We start from the raw sequence: 16903 nt of genomic DNA on the forward strand, positions 1-16903 counted from the left end.
CAAGATGATAAATCAATGTAATATTATTTTTGTTTGTGGAAATGGACATTAACCAAGAAAGTCTTCTAGCCCAGTGAAAGAAACTGTTTTAGTCCACTAGTCCTTATAATGATAACATATAGCAAAACCCTTAATCATGTTAATAATGGCAAACTTCTACTAGTCTTCATGATACCTTAACTATTGGGCAGTTTGGCAAGGACTATAGGACTAGTGGCCATTTCTAATGCTGCTTATTAGACATTCTACTATCCCTCATGAAACCTTTAACATTAACAAAACTGGTCTGGGCTAGCAGGATAGTGGAAGTATCCATCTTAGTGTATGTTTGACTGCCTCTGTGGTCAAGTGGTACAGCGTCTGCCCGGAGAGCGGATGGTCCGATGTTCCATCCCCGGCCAAAAGACGTTAAAAGATGGTACTTGTTGTTACCCTGATTGATGCTCGGCATTAAGGAGCTAAAACAAGGACTGCTCAGCTCAGAGTCCGTATACTCTGTCTGAGCGGGTATTCACGTTAAACTGCGGCATGGTATCTCACGTCACAGTACAAGTGCAATAATCTTGGACATGATGTTTTAAAACCCGTTTCACCTCACCCTGTTTGTGTTTATTGATACAAGTTTATTTGTTCTGGCACCTTAGCTTACAAAATGAGCTTTAAATTATTCAATTACTTGAGCAAGGTCTTCCAGTTTGGCCTCAGGTCACATGACAGTACAAGCAAGTTTAGTCAGGGCCCATCAAATAACATTTCACTTGCTAAAAGTTTTATTTACAGTAAACTACGGTTATAACAAACTCAAAGGGACTACTAATTTTAGCTTGTTATAACCGAATTTCGTTATAAGCATATATACAGCATAACTACAGCAAATAGTCAGGACCAAAAAAGTAAGTTTGTTATAACCGTCAGTTCAGAATAAGCGTGTTCATTATAACTGTAGTTTACTGTAGTTCAGTATGGCATTAGAAGATTACCTCACTACATAATAAAAACAATGTTTCAGTTTCACACAAGGCTCTTTTGTGTCTACATCAATGATGGGCTCTTGTATTGATGCTGCTCCCTTTAATAGAAGTTGAAAGTTAGGACCAGTTCACAACACATGGTTTATGTTATATTACAGACAAGAAGTCCTTTTACAATTTTACTAGTACAGGGAGTAGTGAGTGTTATTCGTTCAAGGTGAAGCTTCAGGAAGATTCATTAACACTCTCTCTGCAAGCTAGTGCAGGTTGAATAACAGAAAATGTGTCCCTTGAACAGTGTTAATTGAGTGAGCATGTGCAGTATACTACCTACAGTGTTGACATTGTAGGTGCAGTGATTGACATACCTGTGCCATACTCTGTTCTAACATACCTGTCTCTTGCAGGGCAATGAATGCTGAAGTGAGTGCATTATCTATCATCAAGGAGGGCTATCTATGGAAACGAGGTGAGTCAATTTAAAGGTTCATGATTCTCTGCTTTGATGAGTTTTTCATGGAATGCTATTAGATTGTGTTTCTTTTGTGACACATTCCATTACAATATATGCCTAAATCGTATACAGTCAAAAAGTGTTGTGTAGAAGGGACCTTCGGATATACTTCTAGTTATCCAAGGTTCAACACAACCAGAAAAAGATGAATAATGAAGGAATATGCAGGGACCATGTTTTTACTTTGAGACAACTGTAAGTTTGACATATCAAGGTTTGACACAACAGTGTTTGACTTTAGTCCCCCAAAACACCAGCTAACTTTCAGAGTTTTTATGAAAAAAGACCATTCTCATCCCTATTTCTGAATTTGTTTTGCACCCATCAGCCAGACTATGCTTTTTCAGAAAACCACTTACCCTTTTAGTGTATGGAAACATATTAGGACTGGTTGGATTTTTTCTTGAACTTCCAACTCTACTAGTGAATGTTTTTGTAGTACACTTTGACCCTTCCCTGTTTTCTTTGAGGCATTTTTCTTAATTATTTGGATACCAGATGCTTCCGAAACCAAGTGTCAAGAAGGCAATGATACTTTTAGGGATGAGATAACTCTCTTTTTCTAGATTGAATTGTTATTAGATGACATAGTTGGTTAAAATAGAATTTTCTCATTTTTCAGGTGAACATATCAGAAACTGGCGGAAACGCTATTTTATCCTTCGACAAGATGGGTCCTTCCTTGGGTTCCGATCCAAACCTGAGAATGGTGACCTAAGCGATCCTCTCAATGACTTCACTGTCAAAGGTATGAATCTTATAGTCACAAGTGTTGCATTTTTTAGGTGTGTGAAGTCACGTAACTTCATTCCCATTTCACACACTGCCTCCATGGTCTAGTGGTAGAGAGTCTGCCAGGAGAGAGTGAAAGGTCCAGGGTTCGATCCCCGACTGTGTCATACCAAAAGATGTTAAAAGATGGTACTTGTAGTTACCCTGCCTGGCATCCTCGAAAACTTGATAAACAAATTATGAGATTAAAATCTTTTGAACACATGATGTAGTTCATGGTTTGGGGAAGTAGAAATGTTTGGCACAGATTCCGCAAAAACTGATTATCAGTTGTAATGTTGATGACGGACAAAAGTTGTTTGATTAAGGTTACAACAATTAGGCGACAATTTTTTTATTTCTTGGTTTACGGATGCGCCGCTCTTTCAAAGTCCAAATGTTAAAAAAAAATAAAAATGAAAATTACCCTTTTTTTTATTACCGCCGATCTTTTCGACAAAAAGTTCAAACAAAAAAAAGATTTCATTCACTCTTCAAGCGTACAGCAAAGGGAAGTCACTCTGATATTTCTTGCTGGGATCCTTCTCTAATACCATCAAAGCTTGTCAACGCAAAGTGCAGTTGTGACCAGTTTAACTAATTCAACACTGTTGGCCGTTCAAAGCCACAAGTCACACCGCACGGTAGACCGTCCAAGCCACGTCAAAATAGTTTATAATTATATTAACCTACCTGTCATATCATTCATTTATTAAATCTATCACATTTCACAATGTCTGAAATACGTATTCCATTTGATTTTATCATTTTTTTATCTATAGATTAAAAATATATTCACTTGACACTATTTCCCGCAATGTTATTGAAAATAAAATTCTCGGACACACTTCGACAACGGGTCCTCATCGAACATGTCAAATAGCAAAATAAAGACGTTTCACGCGCTGAAACGTCTTTATTTACAAAGTAATAAAATCATCAAAAATATATCTATAAAAGTTGCCAAACTGACATCTTAGTTATTATTTCCAACTTTTCATGCGATCGCATATCGTAAGTCAAATGACATCTCGGCTTTCGTCGCCTCGATTTCTCGGCTCGGACACGATGTCTTAATGCCAAAATATATGCATAAGAAATCTTTGTCACAGCTCGAAACCTAGCTCTATGCATCCATAAAGTTCCATATTTTTAATATAGATCGCGATTTCATGCTAAAACGTTCAGAATAACATGATTTAACCCAAACCTTTCGCCAAAATCTGAAAATTATCGTTTCTGTAATTTGATTAGCTGCCTTAGGTCACGTGCTTAAATTTGACCAATCACGGACCTTGTAGCAGATTTTGTCGGTGAAACAGTATAAGTTTTTTTAATGTATACTGACATGGCAGGACGTATGTGTTATTCATACGAAGCTTTGAAAACCGAGGTATTTCCTCATGTTAGTGAGCGGACAGCCACTTTCATCGGGAAATGGGTGATGACAGATATTATTTGTAATTCTTTTTAAAATAATGTTCCAACAACGTAAACAAATGAAAATTAAAAAGAAATAGGTAAGTGGATTTTATGAATTCTTATATTTGCCGAAAAAATTGTTAGATTTGCGCTTAATTTGGACGTTATGAATGTTTTAGCTTACATTATTATTTATTTAAAACGAACTTTATTTAGTTGTTCATGAATTATTTAAATAATGAAATACACATAACTTTCATATTTATAAACAATAGGATTAATTAGACCTTTCAAATAGTGTATGGCCAAACATGTAGTAGCAAAGATGTTAATTTCAGCAGATAATTCCTTGATAAATGTTGGTTTCATCTATCACACAACAGTCTCTGGGAACTTGGTGTCACAGCAGTAATCTTCTGGTTTGCTGGTGTTGAAAGAGTTAAACGTTGCCCATGCTGCCAAAATAGCAGCGTCTTTCATGCATTTCCACCCATGACATGAATATTGTTATGTTGCCATCCTTGCACAAGCCAGGGATGCCAGGGATGCCAGGGATATAATAAAATGTTCTTGAAAAATTGAGTTATTTTACTTTTATTACGCCAGGATATTTTTTTTCATACCTACCTAACTTTTTAAGACAAAATTCAGGTAAAAAAAATGTGAGAGGCTTTTTTTTTCTTTTTTCTTTAATTGGCCTGCCTCACTTTTGAAATGAGTTTGAAATCCGTAAACCAAGAAATTAAAAAAGTGTCGCCTTAAGGCCCCAGTAAAGTTTTATGGTAGACATATGGAAGACATTTCCACATTTGATGCATTAGTGACCAACATGATGCCGGATGCAGTTCTCTATTTTGACTTGTGCCATATGTTCATTTGACTTGCCTTTGCATGTGTTTGTGATGGTGCCACCAGTGGGGCAGGATGTGCTCACCTTTTTTTGCAAACACCTGGTATCATCACTAATTGATATTGATTTATGAAAACATGCTTACAATATGGTCGGAATCATACAACAGACTTAGCAGAGATTTCTTGAGATTCTGAAAATGGTTTTGTCCGTTTATTTAGTTGGAAATGTCACAAAAATGAGACTAAGGAACTTTGTCATAAAAACTGTCTTTCTATTCTTGGCTTGTGTTTCAGACTGTCAGCTGATGAAGCTGGAGAGACCTAAGCCGAACACATTCATGATCAGAGGTCTACAATGGACAACCGTTGTAGAGCGAATGTTCTGTGTAGAATCTGCTGGTGAAAGGTAAGGAGAACTGGGGGTTTTCCAGTCTTTTTTAAGTGAGTGCATGCATTGCATTGCGTGTGTTCGTGCGCGTGTGCTTGTATCTGTAAATAATCATGTCTGGACCAGACAATCCAGTGATTGATATTATGAGCAATGGTTCATGCTGTCAGGGTACGTTGACATGCATGCTTGTATATGTAAATAATCATGTCTGGACCAGACAATCCAGTGATTGATATTATGAGCAATGGTTCATGCTGTCAGGGTACGTTGACACGCCATTAACCAAGTCACCGAGCCTGACCCCCAGGTCCATAAAGGAAGAAGGTACGGAGATCTGTATTGTGTGTGACACTCTTACACAAGCGGGTGTAGATCCTTGTACCTTAAGCTTGTTGTTAGAGACAGCGAAACTGGGGAATCAGTGGTCATGATGTCAACCCACTTCTGTATAGTTCTTGTATAAGTGACCCCAGATCCATAAACTTGCCTCTTACTACAAGCATAATGCTATGTACCCATTCTAACCCAGAATCCCCAAAGGTTTCCACTTTAGTCACTTCATAAGGCTAGAGACACATTCTGCTCCAGGTCCCCGGGGGAGTGAGTGAGTTTGGTTTTATGCTGCTTTGAACAATATTTCAGTTATATCAGGGCAGCTCACCTAAATGTGGGAGGAAAACCTGATATGATGCAGATCTTAGACATGTACCACTTTGGTGAAACATATGAGCATGGGAATGGTGTTGACAAACCTAAATACCTAATCAAGGCGATTCTGGGATTCAAACCCATGGTCATAGGTTTCGTGCACATCCAAGGTGTGCAACATTACACAGGAAATTGCAGTGCCTGAGCTACACGTGCCCCGTGCCACCGTATTAGAGTAAACTATAGAGGGATTAGATGACCACAATGGCTTCTAATGTGGCTATAACTGGAAAATCAGGTGGTTTCTTTGTCCTGCTCTCTTACTTGACCCTGATGGCATGGATGGTTGCTCATACTATCAACCTTTGGTTTGTTTGTCCTAGAGTTTATTTACAGGCTACCGTGATATAGCTAGAATATTGCTGAATGTGACATAAACATACTTTAACTTACTCAATGATTTCATGTGTGTACTGTTTGTTATGTAACTGTGATATGCTGATGGAGTTCAGCCTAAGTAGGGAAGGATAGATGGGCTCTAGTTTCCATAGTTACAAGGGATGTTGATTGTATGCTGTTGTTTCAGGGAGGAATGGATCCAGGCAATCAAGTCAGTAGCTGAGGATCTGAAGGTCACTGAAGATGGTGCATGCGGACTGCTACCATCACAAAGAAAGAAGGTACGGAGATCTGTGTTGTGTGTGACACCCCTTACACAAGCGGGTGTTGATCCCTTGTACCTTAAGCTTGTTGTTAGAGACAGCGAAACTGGGGAATCAGTGGTCATGATGTCAGCCCACTTCTGTATAGTTCTTGTGTAAGTGACCACCCGTGAAGACAAATTACTTTCATTGGCCTAGCTGATCGAATCAGGCGCCTCTTTGTAAAGCAATTGAGGACTAATTCTGGAAAGCCAAATTATTATCATTGATCGAGTGTGCAGCCTCTTTGGAAAGCAACTGAATTGGGGACTTGGTGGTCAAGATGGCAACCGAATGAGGCTAGTTCTTGTATGGGTTGCCACCCGCGAAGACCAATTTTCATCATTGATTTAGCTGATGGAGTGTTGTGCCTCTTTGGAAAGCAACCTAATTCGGGACTGAGTGGTCAAGATGGCAACTGAATATGGCTAGTTCTTGTGAGGGTGGCCATGAGAGAACCCAAATTATTATCATTGACCTCCCCGATTGAGTGTGGTACCTTCTTGGAAAGCAACCAAATTGGGGACTTGGTGGTCACAATGGCTGCTGTGTATGGGTAGTTCTTGTATGGTGTCCACCTGGGAGGAGCAGCTCTTGTCACTTTGACATTAGGATACAGCTGAAATGTTCCTATTGTTCACCTTGAGGTTTGTCTTGCCATTTAACAAAAATATTTTATATAGCATCCACAGCTGGTACATGTTGTATACGATGTAAGAAAACGTGTAACTATTTGATTTGGTGATTTAATGGACACTGCCCAAGGTGATAGAATGATAGACTCAGTATTTTTTCTTTCTTTCAGTCACTTGATGATTTCCAGTTTCTTAAGGTGCTTGGGAAAGGAACATTTGGAAAAGTCATTTTATGTAAAGAAAAAGCTACAAATCATTTATATGCGATCAAAATCCTCAAGAAAGCAGTAATTATTGCAAAGGTAAGGATCATGTCCACTACTATATTCAGCAAGACATCGCCAAGTACTCATGGCTTCTAATGTGTTGATCTGCTAACTAATTTGTTGGGATTTTCAGTCTGTGTTATTTACTCCTGGCACTGAATCACCCTGTTTACAATGTTAAAGGGGTTGGCAGCTACATTAGAAGCAGTAAATGTCATAACTTTGTTTGTTGTTAAACGCCGCACTCAGCAATATTCCAGCTGTATGACGGCGGTCTGTAAATAATGGAGTCTGGACCAGACAATCCAATGATTGATATCATGAGCATCAATCCACGCAATTGGGATCGATGACATACATCAACCAAGTCAGCGAGCCTGACCACCCTATCCTGTTAGTCGCCTCTTACGACAAGCATAGTTGCCTTTTTCCACAAGTATTGGTTGCTGAAGAACTTCTCTACCCGGATCTTCACGGGTCAAATGTCATAACTGTCTTGTATAGGCACTATATATACACACACATGCGCACGCACACGCACACCATTTAATATGACAAATAACAGTACAAGAATCTAGAATTGTTCCATAAGGACTAGGTTGGCCCATTCTACTTTTATCTGAGGGAGCACAGGTGAACAGTTGTCTAAGGTGCCATTATTTGCTATACAGGGTTATCTCCGTAGGTTTTTTTCAAGGTTTGTCAGCACCATATCAATGCTTGTGGGTTTAACCAAAGTAAACATCTGAGATATGCATCACTTCATGCTTTCTTCCAACATCAACACTCTGTGATATAACTGAAATAGTGTTCCAAGCGGTGTTAAACCATGTGATATAACTGAAATACTGTTCCAAGCGGTGTTAAACCATGTGATATACCTGAAATACTGTTCCAAGTGGTGTTTAACCATGTGATATAACTGAAATATTGTTCCAAGTGGTGTTAAACCATATGATATAACTGAAATACTATTCCAAGCGGTGTTAAACCATGTGATATAACTGAAATACTGTTCCAAGCGGTGTTAAACCATGTGATATAACTGAAATACTGTTCCAAGCGGTGTTAAACCATGTGATATAACTGAAATACTGTTCCAAGCGGTGTTTAACCATGTGATATAACTGAAATACTATTCCAAGCGGTGTTAAACCATGTGATATAACTGAAATACTGTTCCAAGCGGTGTTAAACCATGTGATATAACTGAAATACTGTTCCAAGCGGTGTTTAACCATGTGATATAACTGAAATACTATTCCAAGCGGTGTTAAACCATGTGATATAACTGAAATACTGTTCCAAGCGGTGTTAAACCATGTGATATAACTGAAATACTGTTCCAAGCGGTGTTAAACCATGTGATATAACTGAAATACTGTTCCAAGCGGTGTTAAACCCAACTCACATTAGCTCCTGACTGCTGTTTGTTTTGTCATGTTTTTATCTCGCTGACTCTAAATATATTTTGAAACTGATATTTCAAATAAAAAATATGCTGTAGCCTGGATTTTAACCAATCATGAACTGAGTACTGTGAACCTGTGTTACTCTGACTGGGAGTTGAAGGAGTATTGTTTGTTGTGTATGATTCCTTTAACAACATGTATGTGTTTGGAATAGTTTTCCTCAATGAATTTATCATGTAATACTTATTTGTTTTTCAGGATGAGGTGACCCACACATTAACAGAAAACAGAGTTCTACAAACAACAAAGCATCCTTTTTTGACAGTATGTATTGCCATGACAGTTGCACCACACAGTGTAACCCTGTTAACCCAGAAGTCATTCAAATACTACTCCAATTTCAATGGAGATATTTTTATCTTTCCATGATACACAAATCTGTTCCTCATTGTATGTCAAGTGTATATTTAAATGCAATGACTTGTCTAGTATATGTAGAACTATCAGTGGTTCAATTTCAAGTGGACCGCCTCTGTGCTCTAGTGGTAGTGCGTCTGCCCGGAGAGCGGAGGGTCTGGGGTTTGATCCCCGGCTGTGTCATACCAAAAGACATTAAGAGATGGTACTTGTTGTTACCCTGTCTGGCGCTCGGCATTAAAGGGTTAAAACAAGGACTGGTCGGCTCGGAGTCAGTATACTGTGTCTGAGTGGGGTATTCATGTTAAGCTGCATCATGGTATCTCAGTGTGTTAGCACTATAAATCAGCATCAGTCTGGACTAGTACAAGCAGCCACACACACACACACTCACACACACACACACACACACGCACACGTGCATGCACTTCGCTATATAAATGCAATAATCTTGGACCTTCACTTCTATTCAAGTGGCATCTTAAACAATGTATCATTCATCCGTCAGTTCATTATAAGCATGTTCGTTATCATCGTATTTTACTGTATAGCTACCAGGATTTGCTGGTTGTGGATTTAAGACCCAGAGTCATCCGAATTATGGTCCATGTTTGTCAGCACTATACACTATACACCATGATACACATGCTCTTCACTTTCACCTTTCCTCTCGCAGTAGGCTGACATGCCAACATTGTAGCTGTACTGTTCAAAGAAACCTTACTTGCTCTCTCCTCTCCAACCTAACAGCTAATGAAATTGGGAAAGTTTTGATCCACAGGTAGCCTGTGAACCAATTAGACCATTGTTAAAGAGGCATAGTTGTAACTTGTAGATTGTTGTATAATTTTGTTTTCTATTCCTCACCTGGGGCACGGGTGGCCCAGTCGTCTAAGGCGCCGCAATTCGCTGTGCAGAGTTGCGTCCCTTGGGCACGCCAGAAACCTATGATTGTGGGTTCGAATCCCTATGTTTCTAGGTTTGTCAGCACCATACCAGTGCTCGTGGGTTTCACCGAAGTGGTAAACGTCTGAGACCTGCATCACTTCGGGCTTTCCTACCACATTAAGCTGACACGCCGCGATATAACTGGAATACTGTTAAAAGCGGCGTTAAACCCAACTCACTCACTCACTCTATTCCTCACCAAGGTATCTTGTTTCTCCCACAGGAACTGAAGTATTCATTCCAGACAGCTGACCGCCTGTGTTTTGTGATGGAGTATGTAAATGGCGGAGAACTGTTTTTCCACTTGTCCAGAGATCGTGTCTTCTCGGAAGACCGGACAAGATTTTATGGCGCAGAAATCATATCTGCCCTTGGTTACCTGCATGAAAATAATATTGTATATAGAGATCTTAAGGTGAGAATTAGGAGTGGAGTTGACTACAAATAACTTCCCATACTGTGAAAGATTTTTATTATTTTCATTATAAAGTAATTTTATTTTAAATTTGGACTTGTTTTGATCCACAGGTACTATTAATATTTCTGGACAAGATTCCAAGATAATTGTCGTTATCAATACATTCCAGGGAGAACGAGTCTTTGTGAACATTCTCATGTTATGTATTGACAGGCATTCTGGATGATAAGATGGATTGCCTGATTTTGTTCTTGGATTACTTGATGGAAATTACAACAGAATCAGATGTTATTATCGACAATATCTGTTGAAAACAATAGGACCGCCTCCGTGGTCTTGTGGTAGAGCGTCCGCCCGGAGAGCGGAAGGTCCAGGGTTCGATCCCGGGCCGCGTCATACAAAAAGACGTTAAAAGATTGTACTTGTTGTTACCCTGTCTGGCGCTCGGCATTAAGGGGCTAAAACAAGGACTGGTCGGCTCGGAGTCAGTATACTGTGTCTGAGTGGGGTATTCATGTTAAACTGCGGCATGGTATCTCAGTGAGCTAGCACTATAAATCGGCATCAGTCTGGACTAGTACAAGCAGCCACACACACACACGTACACGTACATGCACGTCGCTATATAAGTGCAATAATCTTGGACGCAACGTTAAACCCAATTTCACCTCACCTGAAAACAATAGGGTTATGTTATTGTGAAACATAATCACAAGTATGATTGAAACTGCCATCTTACAGCATGTTTGATAAACCTTTTGTCTAATATGAACAGTCTGTCTAGTCTACTAAATTGAACTTACATAGTAAGATAAAGACAAATAGACATGACAAACCAAAAAGTAAGCAGTGTGTTCAGTATCATTGTTAGTGGAGAAATGTTTACAAAGGGAACTAGTGCTTCATCACATCATGTCAGGATTATTATTGAATGAATAACATTTCCGTTTTGCCATTCCAGCTGGAGAATTTATTACTGGACAAAGATGGTCACATAAAGATAGCTGACTTTGGTCTGTGTAAGGAAGAGATGCACTTTGGCGCTAGTACCAGCACATTCTGTGGGACACCAGAGTACCTTGCTCCTGAGGTCAGCACTCTCATACACTATCACTTCACATTGTCTGAGGATTCATTGTCTGTCCGTTCATGGATGAAACAATGCTGATGTGATGCTATGTTTCAGCTCACTCACTCCTCTGCTTCAGTGTTATCTGCGGAGAAGCTGATATATTTGTGATAGGAACATTTGTATCCTTAAATCTGCCTTTAGATTCAGTCAGATTTTCTTTCACTTGAATTAAGGGTTTATGTGAGCTTGTAACATGCAGAATATCTAGTGTTTGTCTGCACAATCCTTTAAAATTTTATATAACATCTCGAAAGCAAGACCTAAATGTTTAAACTTTTGTGTAGATGATCCCAGCAGTGGTGTCTCTGAAAGTGTAGACAAAAGTACAGTCAGATGTATTCATGGCTTTGGCTTACCTGTGGGTTTCACCGAAGTGGTAAACGTCTGAGACCTGCTAACTTCAGGCTTTCCTCCCACATTGTGCTGACACGGGCATATATATGTGTTCTTGTTGTGGTTATCAACTTTGGAGGTGCACAGTCGGACAGTTATCTAAGGAACCACAATTTGATATGCGGAGTTGTGTCCCTTACTTGTGCCAGAATCTGATGACACCTCGATTTGCCTTGTTTATAATACTGGTTTCTCCACACCATACATGTGCTTGTGGGTTTCACTTTAGTGGTAAACATCTATGAGAGGCATCACTTTAGGCTTCATCTCACAAAAGCTGACACACGCCGTGACAAACTGCAATACTGTTCAAAGCGGCATTAATTCCTTCTGACTCACCCACAAAACAGATGAGAGGAATATATAGAGGTTATATTGATGACTATGCTGTATACCATCATTAGCTCCCATCCTTCTCCAGGTTTTAGAAGACAATGACTATGGGAGAGCAGTGGACTGGTGGGGGACGGGAGTGGTAATGTACGAGATGATGTGTGGTCGACTGCCGTTCTACAACCGCGACCACGATGTACTGTTTGAACTCATCCTGCTTCAGTCAGTCAAATTTCCCCGGACATTGTCCGAGGATGCCAAGAGTCTACTCACAGGCCTACTGGCCAAAAATCCCAAAGACAGGTCAGTGGAAGTGTGCTGGGTATTTGTTGACATAATAATAATAAATAAATATTAATATGGCTTCTTATTTAGTGCTAACCTTCACACTTAGGTGCTCAAAGCGCTAACAAAAGTCAATATATAAGTCAATGGAACAGGTATGTCTTTAGTATGCTTAGGATACAGGGGCCTGATCCACTAAGTGTTCGTAGCACTACATATATTTGTTGCCAAAATATGGTTATAAAAGCTTCAAAAACTTTGTGGTTTAGGACCCAGCACTGTACATGGGTTATCTTGTGTCCCTTGTCTGCACTAGTGTAAGCAGGTATTTAAAGAACAAGGCATAAGGTCTAGTGAACTCTCATATACAGACAGCCTTTACAATATTTCACTTGCCATTCCAGTGTTCAATATGAAGTATTAAAGTCCAGGTTTTCTTGTCATTACCCTAATGCTAAAAGTAAAACATTTAGCGCGTCCATAGCTTCAGATACTATTCCAGCAAACTGCAAAGACCACACGACCCCTCTCAATTTCGAAGGTAGCAAAACACATTTGTCTACTGCTTTTATTATGTCTTGAAATGTTTTTGTGAAGTAAAGAATTTAAACATTTGAATATGCAAATTGTCTAGTAGTTTTACGGAAAGAATAAGCTCAGCAGTAATGTGCCAATGTGCCACTATGCTATAATGGCTGTGCAATGTGTGTTTACCTGTCTGGGAAATATTTATTTGTTGTTGACTTCTGTGAAATTACATTTTCCAAATAGAAATGCATAAATAACAAAATTATGTATCATTGGAGAAATCTTAAAGCAGATTCATTAACGTTCAGGATGCTCTGTGCGCAAGATACGTTTGACATGCACGTATTTCTTAAACCGAAAGTATGATCTCCAAAGATAATACGAGTACATTATCCAGTAATTGATAGTATGAGTAACATTCATGCCATCGCCGTATGATAATAAGCAATGAACCAAGACACTAACATCTTCTTGAGGCAAGGGAGTTAAATGACTGTGAAAGTTCAGTTGCTGAACTAGGCAGGAATTTCATGGTTTAATCGTAGCGCCACCAGTGGCAATTGCAAGTTATGTCCCTTCTATGTCTCTCCTATTGCCCAATCAGATTCCACCTCTCATATCACTTGCATTTGCTTCAAACAACATGGTGGTGCCCAATTATGACAATCTGATCGATAACCAATTATTATTCATAGACTTATTAGTCCAGCAAATGTAAACTCCATAATTCCAGCCTAGTTCGGAAAGGGACGAAACTGGACTTTTATGGTCAGGTAGCTCCCTTGCCCCAGGAAGATGAGTCACTAAGCTTGACCTCCGAATCCATTAAGTCGCTAAACATAGGATGCTGGAGAATAGTTCTAACCTGGCATCCCCACTGGGGATGCACACACATGCACATGCACATGCACATGCACATGTACATGCACACGCACGCACACAAACACACACATTATTGAGTTAACATTAGGTGTCACATGAAGTAATTTATTTTTTATCCCAATAGACTTGGTGGCAGCGAAGCTGATGTTAGAGAAATAATGTCTCATCCCTTCTTCCTGCCAATCAACTGGGCGGATCTGGCAGAGAAAAAGGTAAATCACTTTAGCCATTATTCACCTTTGTGTATTTTTGTACTTTTTTATATTTTTAGTGAACTCACAGTTTGTGATTTGTGTTTATGGAACAATTTCATCTCTTTGGATGTAAGGCTTAGGGAACCGTCCTATAGAGCAATACTTTCTAACTGGAACTGCAGTTTACTAAACTTAGAAGCAGGTGGAGAACTGTTAAACATTAATGCTGACTTTTCTTAGTAGCCAGTCAAACAAAGCTGTCACTGTACATGCTTTTTTTGGTTGTACATTCAGGAAGAATGATTGGCTTTGTAAGCTTTGTATCGGTACTGTCGAGTACTGTTCATGCAACATGTAGTTTTAGTATTATTAATTACTTAGCATATGTTTAATATGTGAAATTAGATTTTTTTGTCGAAGAAACATGTACTTCGTATTTGACAATCAAGTCCCTTACAAATGTTTTTTGGTATTTTAATCCTAATTTTTAATTAAAACTGGAAGTGGATAATTATTTATATCATTTGTAGATACATGTATACGTATAAGATGTATTTTGTAAATATTTCATTTTATATAATTTTAATTTATGTAAAAGTATCTCTTTTCTCTGGTGTCGGATTATCTCCACTGTAGATGCTTTCATCACATTTGTGTTTGTTAATTTATAATGTGACACTTTCACACCACCACAAACATGGGGAGGTAATTCACCACATTTACTTCACCAGACCACAAACAAGTTAAACATACAGATTTTTGTATTGTTGTAATGATGAAGCTTTGAATTTACTGATGAATATGAATGAATTACCAATCTCTAAGTTGTCCATTGTGTACCAGGGTGAGAGGCAATGACTAAGATTATGTATGTAAATTGCCATGCTTGCATGTATGTCCTCTGTACCAGACCTTACTAATGCCACCGTGTTGTGATGTAACCATGGTAATGGACAACATATTGAATGACTAAATGCATACACTGTGATTAGACTACCTGATTTCAATTGTAGTACCTGATTTCAAATGCTAAAGGAGATTTTTGGAAAAAGATGAGATGACAATTTGGTGATAGGAGACTACTTGTTAGGTAATACTGGTACTGTATCATGGAGTATTGGTAGTGTTTGTGACAAGGGTTCAGAATCTTTGGAGATCATGAGGACCGAGGTTATGTTGTACCCTTCACTACTTTATGACAGTTTACACATATAAACATGGTCGATCTGGTCATCTCTCTATAGACCAGTACTGACTCACTGTGTCGTTACTTCTAATAGTTTGTGTCAGAGTTTCCATTTTGTGTCATCATTCATATCACATGTTCTTCATAAAACTAAATCTCATTAGCATAAAATGCAGGGAATTTTTACTTAATTCATTCCAGTGTTAAAATACTGGATAATCAGGGCTTGGAGACTACGGGAATAAGTGATGTTACTGTTTGGCTAATCTCATTCCAGTGTTAAAATACTGGAAAATCAGGGCTTGGAGACTAGGGGAATAAGTCATGTTACTATGTAGGTGGTCTCATGCTAGCTTAAAATACTGTATAACCAGGGGTCCAAGACAAGAGGAATAGGTTATGTTACTTCATTGCTTATCTCATTCATGTGTTGTCCTAGAGGCCAGCTGACTGCGCGTAGCTGCTTTCTTCTGTCTGTGCTTCTGCTTTGTCTACTTTATTTGCCTAATTTTGGCATGCTATCTATCACTCCCTCAGGTGACTCCGCCTTTCAAGCCTCAGGTGACATCCGAGACCGACACGCGCTACTTTGATGAAACATTTACTGTGGAATCGGTGGAGCTCACGCCCCCTGGTGGCCACCGCTTGGAGACGGTGACCGAGGAAATGGAGACAATGCCATATTTTGAGCAGTTTTCCTACCATGGCAGTCGCGGTAGCCTCGCCAGCAGTCGCATGAGCTTTGAGACGACCTGGACGACATAATCCTCACTTAAGATTGACCAGCGTTAACAATATAGGTCGGTAGCTGGTGGCCTTGCGTTATTCTCACATTCAGAGGCGTCAGGGAGAGGATACATGCCTCTTTCAATTTTTTTCTGTTATTTTTAAATTTTAATTTTAATTACTTTTTTTTTCGCTTTCCTGTCTGTTCTAAACATGGGTTTTGTTTTATGGTGCTACAGTTTGCTTAATTTTGCTTCGTTAACATTGATTTTTGATACGGTTGGTTTGTTTCTGTTAACTTTCTATTGACGTTTTAGATGGCACTGCATTTTAATTTTGGATGTGACACTTTATTTCTTTATTTCAGGATTTCTTGAGTTTAATAACACTGATACTTCATGCAAGAAAGATAGCACTAAATACCACCAAAAACCACATGCATGGTTAAGGATGTAGCCATAGCACCCCTCAGTAGCACATCCACTGAATGTCATGGCCAAACAGCACTAACTGTTGTCTTACACCTATAGTAATTTTCTTTGTTGGCATCACAGTAGAATGTAGTTGACAAACATTCGAATGTTAGATAGATTTGAGGAGAGTAACAGGGTATGATTGGCCCTGTTGTTTAGGGGTTGCAATTTGCTGTGCAGAGTTGCATCCCTTGGCTTGCCAGGATCATATGATCATGAGTTCAGGTCCCAGATTTACCCTCAAAAGGATCCTTGGTTTGATAAACCCATCTCTGTTTTAGCAGATGTGGTAAGTGTCTAGAACCTAAGTGTGGGCTTTACTCCCATATTAAGCTGGCATACATTGATAAAACTGTTCAAAGTGGTGTAAGGGGGTGGCTGGGTAGCCTACTGGTTAAAGCGTTC

At 39.1% G+C, this 16903-nt stretch overlaps 1 protein-coding gene across 4 annotated transcripts in view; it reads left to right on the plus strand.

Moving 5' to 3' along the window:
• Nucleotides 1-16903, plus strand: part of LOC124134879 (RAC-gamma serine/threonine-protein kinase-like) — a 60699-nt gene that overhangs the window by 39080 nt on the left and 4716 nt on the right. For 3 of the 4 annotated variants that reach the window (XM_046499955.2, XM_046499957.2, XM_046499956.2), the window contains exons 3-12: nt 1379-1440; nt 2108-2233; nt 4825-4936; nt 6156-6249; nt 7076-7207; nt 8842-8907; nt 10172-10363; nt 11328-11456; nt 12313-12527; nt 14044-14131. In XM_046499955.2, the coding sequence (XP_046355911.1) occupies nt 1379-1440; nt 2108-2233; nt 4825-4936; nt 6156-6249; nt 7076-7207; nt 8842-8907; nt 10172-10363; nt 11328-11456; nt 12313-12527; nt 14044-14131 (1216 nt within the window). Of the gene's footprint in view, nt 1-1378; nt 1441-2107; nt 2234-4824; nt 4937-6155; nt 6250-7075; nt 7208-8841; nt 8908-10171; nt 10364-11327; nt 11457-12312; nt 12528-14043; nt 14132-15836; nt 16100-16903 lie in introns of all 4 variants that reach the window. The other variant, XM_046499958.2, reaches the window with a different exon arrangement.

The sequence above is a fragment of the Haliotis rufescens genome, unplaced genomic scaffold, assembly GCF_023055435.1.
Source record: "Haliotis rufescens isolate VD_foot unplaced genomic scaffold, xgHalRufe1.0.p SCAF_3, whole genome shotgun sequence".
NCBI classification, from domain to species: Eukaryota; Metazoa; Mollusca; class Gastropoda; order Lepetellida; family Haliotidae; genus Haliotis; species Haliotis rufescens.